Raw genomic sequence first — 10,073 nt, forward strand, 5'->3', positions numbered from 1 at the left:
TCCATTTTTTTGAATATGGTTATGGTAGTGTCATCTTGGTTTTTTCTGATCCTTTTCACAGTCTGCACAAGAGGGCTTTATACTGAGCGCACCATTCAGGCAAGTGAAAATGTATCTGTGCTGAAATTTCTTTTACATGTTTAACAATAACACTGGCGAGTTAAATTTAATAATTTATGATAGATGATAGATATTATTTGTCATCTAGATTGAACATTAACTTGCGAGTACGCAGAGTCGCTGTCTGTTGTGCTGAAATGTCAGTCACTTTTCATAGCTTCATTATGGCTTATAACTTTTGGTGATATGTTAAAACACTTTATCATTTACATGACCAGAATAAGTTTAACGCTTTTTCCTAAACATCGGCAACAATAAGAGCTTCGGAACAGTGACCAGTATGTCGTCCGGTTTTCCAGACACCTTAAGCACAACCTTCAGCTATGGACCTGAACCATGGTCGAATGCAACATTGTGACAACGCAGTAACAACCTTAACGACACAATGTAGGACCAACAACCTTTTAGCCATGTTGTTACAATGTTGCTAAAAGGTTGGCTCAGTTGAGGCAAAGTTCTGTGTTTGTTGCTAGCAGAAATCACAGATCAGAACGAAATGTAATTTCATATTAAGTAAAGGAGTAAACAATTTAATAATGCAATTGAAAACAAGGTAATTGATAGGACAACTAAAAACAACTAATAATAAAATTAATGCCGCAATTTCAACATTCATTAGGATTCATTTTTAGGTATCCTTAATACGTCTGTTTTGTACATTTAAATGCTGAAAATATGTACATATTTGTACGTTTAAATGATGAAAATATGTAAGTATTTGTACGTTTAGATGCTGAAAATGTGTCAGTATTGTATGTTTTCGTGCCTGTAAAAAAATAAGTAGCCTAAATGTATGTTTAATAGAACCACATTTTACGTAAAATACATACGAATTATCATGAGATCACGTTGTTAATATTATGTACACCAGTGCATGCTGACTTTATTACGCTGCTTTGGTTTCCTTTTAGAACTATTTTCATTAAAAAACTGGCTGTCGTATGTTGTGTCATGTCAGTATAAATGCAAGTAGACTTTTTGCTAGCCCAGAACTAGTAACAGTTAGTAGAGAGGCAGATATTAAATAGTTTCTCTAGAAAAAAAATGTTGTCACCAGTTGATTCATACCCTTGTTTAGTTTAAGATGAAACAAAGATACATACAGTTTTATCAGTGGCAAAAGTGTTTCTCGACACCAAGGTTTGCATTTATCAAACACAGCTATTGAACAATAAACACTTGTGATTAAAAGATAGAATCCCATGGTAATACATTAGATGGGTTCCACCTTCACATTACAAGTTTTATTCTTCCAAAGAAGAGGAAGATTCACTATAAAAGAGCTAGTGTTGACATATTGTTCACATTAGCTCTTGAGGATGGCCATTCTCTCCATGTGGGCTGTGATGATGTCCCAGATGTGGATGCTGAGATGGGTCGTCCTACTGATGGGGCTCCAGCAGACACAAGCAGGTTAGATGACTATAATCAGCTTTTTTTTCTCATTTAACAATATTATTGAACTATATTGCAAAATATTACTGTAAATATGAGTCCCTGTATTTTTCTGTTTAAAGCCGTAACAGGTGCACAGTACCGCACAGTGACAGGTAAATATTTCTTCTAATGTCTTACAGGCACTAATTTTAAACAGGGGAATTTTCATATACATTTTTAATTGTATAGGAAATTAATGCATTCCTATCTGTGATCAAGGGAGAAAAGTGCATTTATTAGCATATGAAAAGAAGTTTACATTCATTCCAAATTGATTTGATTCAATGTGTAAATAATACAAATAATAATACATTTTTATTAATGGGTGCCTTTGAAGTGAAATAATATACATACAACAAAACTTTTAATTTTAACAAACTGAGTTTGATTCAATAGATACCGTAGGCTCTAAACCAGGAAAATTGAATAAAAGTGATTCCAAAATATGCAATAAGTTTTAATTTATAAATTGCACCTAACATAATAAGTCAATTAATTATTTTAGCCCCTGTACTACTTGCATTGATTTACAATTACTTAAATAATTAAAATGAATGGACTCTTTACACGATTCAAACTGTTTAATGATGTTCCTCTTTGTCTTCTATATTTAGTGCTCCCTGACATGGCAAATCTGATCGTAACTACTGGTATGCAGTCCTTAAAATTTTTTAAATCCCTGAAACTGCAATTTCAGTGCCGATTTAATATTTAGTTCTGATCACACATTTATAAACCTTCTCTCTTGCTTTAGTTATACCGAATCCTGACTATAGGTTTGCAACCTGCAGCACATGGGGAAATTTCCACCTCAAGACCTTTGATGGTCATTTCTTTCAAGTGCCAGACACGTGCAACTACATTTTGGCCAGTTTGTGCAACGGAGAGAAACATTCTGACTTTAACGTTAAAATGCAAAGAAAGATTGTAAATAACTCAGTCACTTTCAGCCAAATCACAGTAGATCTTCAGGGGACAGTCGTTGAACTCACCTCCAACAAGATCCTCATGGACAAACAAGAGTGAGTTTTATATATGAAACAGCCCACATGGAGAGAATTATATATATATAAACTTACTGCATATAATTTCTAAAAACTATTCGTATTATTTATAAAAAAATAATAATTCTACTTTCTTTTGTTAAATAGTATGAGTTCTCTCTCTCTCTCTCTCTCTCTCTCTCTGAAACTTGCTTTAACAGGTTGTTTAATGCAACACTTAAGAATGGAATTACAGTCAAAATGAGTACATCAGGTGTTAAGATCACTAACAATCATGGGGTGAATGTCTTTTGGGAGAAGGACCAGTCTTTATTGGTATGTCGTTTCTCTGCTCATTTATACAAGTATTAGTATTTTGTATTATATGTTTGGGTTACACTTTATTTCTGTTGTCCACTTCTTATATTAACTTTTAAGAACTTTGTGATTATGTGTCAAGTAACTCTCATTAGAGTATTACTATAGTATGACTAAACTGTTGGGTTATGATTAGGGCTAGTAAGCTGATATGCAAAGTTGAAAATGTACTTCTTTTCAGTAGAATGTCGGTTTAGGGACCATCAAATTCAGTGCAGATATTAAGTGGAAAGTCTACTAATACTCTAATTGTATTAGTTGGGATAATGTCTAAATTGGAATATCAAAATAAAGTATTACCTGTAATTGTGGCACAGATGGACAAATAGGGCCTGATCTTAGTCATCAAAAAATCATATATTTTATAACATAATGTTCCCAGATTGAACTTCCTGAAAAGTACAGAGGCCAGACCTGTGGACTTTGTGGAAACTTCAATGGCAACAAGACTGATGATTCATTTGACAATGGTAAACGCAATTGTGATACAAACAAATATAATTTAGCAATTCATATTTTGATATGTGATATCCAAACATTTAATTCATATAGATTTGGCCAAATGGAAAGTGCCTCTATTGGAATCCTGTGAGGACATCAAATTTCAACCTACTGATCAGTGCAAAAACCAGGTATTATGAAAGAACATTAAAGTTGTTATTATTTTAACAGATTTTGGAGTTGTGCCTAAATGTCATTACATATTGTGTAAATGATGAATATTACATTTTAAATTGTTTTATGTCAGTTACTGACTGGAACATTGGTAGTGATTTTTTTTTATATATACTCTGATATACTTTGATATAAGATGAAAAAGAGATGTTATTCTATTATTTCTTGTAGATTTCATATTCTTTTATATAGTATTTATAAACATTTTTATATTATCCTAGTTGCAGGGTAATTATACTAAAACTAAAATAATAAAAATAAAAACATTTTTTGTTACTTGAGATAAAATACTAAAATAAAATAAAAATTATAAAAACTATATAGACATTTAAAGGTCTGTGTACCTTCTGGTCATTTGATTTTCTGTTTAAAAAGAAATAAGAGAAATGAGAAACCAAAAAATGGAAAAACAAACATTTAGCTGAATTTTTCATATTTATGTTCATGGGGGAAAATTCTTTTGATTCCTTTTCCATTGGTCACTCCGAGTTGCGTTGGTGACTGACGAATTGGGATCTCGTTTTGAAAGACCAATCCACTTTGAGTGTAAATTAAACAAGCCAATGCACATTGGCATGCAATGATTACATCCAGCTGCCGCTAATCGCAGCTCGAGTATAACTAAGCAGCAAGTGCAACGCATACCCAGCTTTTTCGCTTCAGAGCCGAGCGATTGCATTGGTTTGCACCTGACTACTCTACTGAGTGAAGAAAGCACATGAAAGCTACTCTACAAGAGTTCAGCACACTCTTTGGAGCTCTTGGTGTTGGCAGTATGGCACTTCAGCGGTGGTGGTTTCCCATGTCAAGTGGGTTGCACACATCAGGCTGCATTACACTCTGTTTGTGTTGGAAGCGACCATCTTCCCTGTGCACTTCAGCATGCTCAAAGAGCTTTTTCCCTAAAAGAGTATTCACGAGTATATCTTTTTAAAGACAACATTGTGTCTGGCAAACTCAATGTTACATCTTAGTAAATGTGTCACCTGTGTGTTTCTGGATGCGGTCATTACTTGGCACTGGGTGATGGTCAAAATCACTGCCTCAGATACCAGGGCATTAAGCATGCTGAGGTGGCATTCGTGGATGAGTCATGTTCTCACTACGGGAAGATGATCATCTCAGAGTTGTGGGCCAGGCTTTGTTACCTCGAAAGGTATAGAGCTCTGTTGCCACTGCCTCAATCTGGTTCTCGTCAAAGCTGCAGCCAGGCGAGGACTACTTCAGGCGATGGCATGGGTGGTCTGAGGCCTACAGTGGTGGCAAACCCTCCAGGGAACCAACCAACCACTTGAGGGAACATCATTCCTCATGCACTCCGCAACCAGTTTAGCTGCTAATGGAACATGCTGAGCATTCTACAAGGAGTGTACCAGCAGTATCCTTGGCGCTCCTCCAGACAACCGGATGTTGATCACTTCACCGGAGGGTGAGGAGGAGCTTTCTAGAGAGTAAGATTCAGCTGCACTTTGCTGCTGCTCCCGGGTGGCAGCAATGCCTGAGTCAGATCCGGAAATTATGGCTGTGCTTACCCAGGCTGCTGAGAGGCTATGGCTCGAGTGGAGACCTCCACCGCATCCCAAGCCCTCGAGGTTGGACGACTGGTTTCTCGAGGCAGCTTGCGGTGAGAACTGCTCAGAACCCTGCCCTGGTGTCTTTTTTTCTCTGAGGTGCATGGGGAGCTTAACAAGTTGTGGATGGCACCTTTTACTGCATGAAACTGACCTGCTACTGTAGCTCCTCCTCCCTTACCACCTTCGGTGGTGCTACAGCTAGGGGTCCTCCCGGTGAAGCGATGCAGTTGTGTCCTAATACCATCTCCACCGGCAGGACAAAGCATGCCTCCCCTTCCAGGCCCATAGGTTCTCATCTGGTCTGTCTGGCATTGCTTATGCATCTAAAGCAGTCCACGGTTCATGTTCGAGAGCATCATCAAAGGCCCTACTCATGCACCCTCTGCCAAACCGTGGAACCAGGTAAGTGTTGCACCGCACACACAGACACCCTTCGGTCTGCCCATGAACCAAGTCCCTGCATTCCACCTTGCTGCTCCACCGTAGGTACATCAGTGGTCCTGCTGGTTCTGCTTGTGAAGTGTCTGGGTGCCTGGTGGCACTACCCAGCCCATCTTGCTAGCCCATCCCCTTCAAATCAATTAAGGCAGCCGATGCTTGTGTCTTGTGTGTGGATGTCGCAGTCATACAGGTAAAGGATGTGATAGAGCTGGTCCCTCCAGCCAATATGAATACATGGTTGTTGCGAAGGCAGCCCTTGTTCCCCTGAGAGATCAGGGTATTTGTATTCCCAACTACCTCGACAACTGGCTCATGCTTACTCAGTCTCAGGTTCAGTTGTGCAAACTCAGGGACTTGGTGCTCTCACACCCCAACCAGTTCGGCTTTCGGGTCAACTGGGAAAAGAGCAAACTATCTCTGATGCAGGTGAACTTATCTCGGTATGGAGTTGGATTTGGTCAAACAGACAACACACTCTCGGTTATGTATTTAACCCTCATTTCCTGAAGGAGGGAATGGAGACATCATGTCCCATTGCCAAGGTCGAAGTGCTGCGAAATGCTCTTCCACCATACATTAAGTTACATAGTCATACATAGTTATAATTTTTTATCCGCTTAGAAAATCGCCACATTTTATTTTGTGTCACCATACTCGTGTAACCATCTTTAAATAGGGAAAACATGGAAGTGTTTGGTAGCTTCTAAATTCATCCCTGTTTGGATCCTAAGGAATGAATGGTGCTAAGCTAAACGCTAACATAGTGGTGTTGCACACTACAGCGATTAAGGGCACGTTACAGATACAGTACGTATCAACTCATCTAAGGCCCCATTTACACTAGTGCATTTTCGTTTTAATATGTTTGAAAATGGAGAGTTTTGAAAACTTTGCATTACTGCATACATTATTATTAAACACTCGTTAAGCAATGAATTTCCACTTTTCCAATGTGATATTTGATGATAAAAGGAATAAAAGTGAGTTTGGCAAAAGATTGGCTCGAATCCAGTTGATCGTAAAATAAGCTATTCCCCAATGCACTACTCTCTTACACTGTCCAACGAGATGAAATGAACATGAAACGTGTGCGTTTATTCTCAAGTTTTTTTTCTCGAAATTCAGCTAGTTTATTCTCAACATTTTGGACTTTTTTTGTCGAAATTTATATATTTTTTCTAAAAATGTAATGACTTTTTTCTCGTCATTTAAAGAGTTTGTTTTATTTAGACATTTTAAATAAAATATAATTACTTTTTTCTTGAAATTTAACGACTTTTTTCTCAAAATGTTTTTTTTTCTTGTAATTTAACAAGTTTAATTGCAACATTTTATTTAGATTCTTTCTTGAAATTTAACGACTTTTTTCTCAAAATATGATTTTTTTTCCTCTAATTTAACAAGTTTAATTGCAACATTTTATTTAGACTTTTTTCCTTGAAATTTATTGACTTTAATTTTGAGATTTTTTTTTTTATTATTGCAAGGCACTAATGTTAATCCTCTTCTGTATTCACTTTTTTCCTCAACACGCACAGACCTACATCATCAGTGTATTTTCCTAATCTTCCCGGTACTTTAGACAGCGGTAGAAACACAGAAAGCAACAGGTCTGGGGGGAAAATAGTTCCTGGGGAAAAAAGTTCCTGGTACAATTGTTCAGGGTGATTTTGGTGGAAAGGCGGCATAAGCCTATGGGTGAGAGTTCCATTTCATTAGCCGCTATAGGTAAATAACGAGGAAAATAACAATGTGCAGTAAACGGTAAAACTGTTTGCACTACAAACCAGTATGTTCTTAATTAAGATAACAGATTAAAATAATATGATAGGACACATCAATTGTCAATATCAAGCAGCAAAATGAACTGTTTTTTACAGATAAAAATAGCTGGACGCAAATGAGACCGGAAAGACCCACAGAATTTATAAATGGCAGCGCCACTGATCTATATGTTCTATGTTATAGATCAGTGGGCGGCGCCCATTTTTTGCAAGAAAAAGGTGGATAGAGAAATAGAATCTCAGTGATTCTAAAATAAAACTGACTAGTTGTATGGCCTTTAAATTGCTGAAAAAAAGAAAGACATACTGTCCTCTGAATTTTTTTATTTTATTTTTTTAAGTCCCTGACAGACATTTGCCAGTACTATCTCAGCAGTCCGGGGTTTAGTGACTGTTACAGGGTGATGGACATGAGTTCATTTCAAAAAGCCTGTGAAGACGACCTGTGTCACTGTAACGGCGAACATGACTGTCTATGCAACACGCTCACAGAGGTTTCACGACAATGCACTCATTCTGGAGGAATACCAGCAACTTGGAGGACAAAACAGCTCTGTCGTGAGTATGATCAAAGACTCGTTTCTCAATATGCGTTCTTATATGATCTTGCATCCTTGCGTTCGCGCACTACATCATTGTTAACTGTCGAAGTTCAATTCCAATACACAAGTACAGAGGACACATTAAAGTGCCCGGATGTGTTGTTGAACTGTAGGGTGCATTGAATGCAGACTTGAGAGAATCAAACCAATAAAAAATCCCAGAAGACATTGCGATTGGATGACGTACAGAAGCCTGCAAGCTTTAAACTTCTCGTTCTCGCTTGACAGATTATCGCTGCAGCTCGCAAATACATGAAGGCTTGTAAAAGTAAACTTCTGTCTTTTTGTTTTACATTTTTAATGAAGTCAGAAAGCATATTAAAAAGAATTGTAACATTGCCAATGAAATATGTAACATTATAAATACCCTATTCATTTTTACAAATATATGAAGTAAAAAGCAATAGCATAATATGAACCAATTCTCTATAACAAAATTAAATGTTTCTAAAGTGTTATGATATTCGTTTGTTATTTAATGTGTTATTTATTGTGCATTGCGCACTGCTGTCTCACTCCATTCACTGTCAGTAGAGCAGCAAAATCACAGTGCATCTCAATTCTCACAAGGATGCGTGAGTTTGTTGTTTCAACGAACCCGGTCTCCATGAGAACACTAGTCTACAGTTTCTGCATTCTTGGAATTGAGAAACAGCCTATAGTATACCAAGACATATTAATTGTACAGTTTTGAATGGGGAAAAATGCAACGCTCAATATGGCCACTCAATCGAAGGAAGCCCCGCCTTCTGATTAAAAGAGCCAGTCAGCACGTCACTGCAGCTGCCCCAATTTCTATAGAAACAGTCAGCATTCGGGAGATATGTGCTTAGGACTGTGCATATGCGTTTTTTACGTTATTTGAGCAAAAGAAACAACATTTATGAGACATTTGTTGTCAGATATCATTGGTGATTTCAAATGTGAAACTTTATCGTAAGCTTGGTGAACAGTTCTGGAGAATAGGATGTTTACCCATTCAAAGAGATTGGGGCTGCACTTGCATGCCCGAGAGGTATTTCAAAGATGGCTGCCGAGTGACATGAATTGCCTTAAGCCTGGTTCACACGGGACGATTTTAAAATTGTCAGCCGATTTTCCAAACCTGAGAGAACCCACACACGGCGATAAAAAATCACGGGTCTAACAGTTTTGGTTGTACAGTGTGTGGTGTGCAACCACACGGCAAAATCAACACATCACACACGAAACGATTTGACTCCCGAGCATTCCCAGGTCAGATGGGAAATCTCGCAAAATCCCTCGAGATCAAACGTGACTTCAGAGTAAACAATCATGGCGGACGAAGAGGATGCAGTGGCCATAGTTTGTGCTTTGTTTGTAACCGAAAAAAAACATAAGGAAAAGGCGATGGTCAAAGAAGTGGAGACAAAGTCCTCCATGTCCGACGTCCACCGGACTTTCTGGTGCACCATGCCGGCGGCTGTTTTGATTTTGTTTCCCGGTACTTCCTCGCCGCCTCGTCACCTCACTTTCTGATTGGCTACACGCCACAGTCCACAGGCTGCGTGATCGTTTGTCCTCGGGGGACACCACACACAAGAAGAAATCGGGCCAAATAAATCCAACATGTTGGATATCCCCGATTTGAGATCGGAGCGGTCCCGACGTCCTTCCGAGCAGAGGAGAGCAGTCTTAACACACCACACACGGCAGGAATATCTGATTAGATTATTTTACGACAATCGGAGCATCCTTAAGATTGTCGAAAGGTGGCAATCGGGGCTAAAATCGGCCTAATTATCCTGCCGTGTGAACCAGGCTTTAGGTGCGTTCGCCTTGAAGCACGCCTACAGATGGCGATCGGCAACAGCAGATGCTTGCAGTTGGGGACGGAGTTGAAAAACGACGGAGTCGTCAAGGTGGACATTTTTTGCTCCCGTTAGTGACACTCACGCTGTGTTTGCATACTTTATCATAGATTAAGTGAATTAAATGCAATATTTGTCAAATACTCAGATGTTTCAGAAACATTTTCATGAGCAACAGAAACACTTTTTATACATCTTATTTATCTTTTAAAGAATGAAATTCAACATAATCATATACTATACAGTG

The 10,073-nt window shown here is 38.3% G+C and overlaps 1 protein-coding gene across 1 annotated transcript in view; it reads left to right on the top strand.

The window, feature by feature from the left end:
* Positions 1–1,439: 1,439 nt before the first annotated feature.
* The window catches only part of LOC132124783 (mucin-5B-like), a 17,963-nt gene continuing 9,329 nt past the window's right edge, over positions 1,440–10,073 (top strand). Inside the window, exons 1-8 of the mRNA XM_059535935.1 lie at positions 1,440–1,533; positions 1,638–1,670; positions 2,172–2,207; positions 2,312–2,579; positions 2,762–2,876; positions 3,301–3,388; positions 3,471–3,550; positions 7,734–7,950. Of these exons, the coding sequence (XP_059391918.1) occupies positions 1,440–1,533; positions 1,638–1,670; positions 2,172–2,207; positions 2,312–2,579; positions 2,762–2,876; positions 3,301–3,388; positions 3,471–3,550; positions 7,734–7,950 (931 nt within the window). The remainder of the gene's footprint in view (positions 1,534–1,637; positions 1,671–2,171; positions 2,208–2,311; positions 2,580–2,761; positions 2,877–3,300; positions 3,389–3,470; positions 3,551–7,733; positions 7,951–10,073) is intronic.

The sequence above is a fragment of the Carassius carassius genome, chromosome 43 (assembly GCF_963082965.1).
Source record: "Carassius carassius chromosome 43, fCarCar2.1, whole genome shotgun sequence".
Taxonomy (NCBI): Eukaryota; Metazoa; Chordata; class Actinopteri; order Cypriniformes; family Cyprinidae; genus Carassius; species Carassius carassius.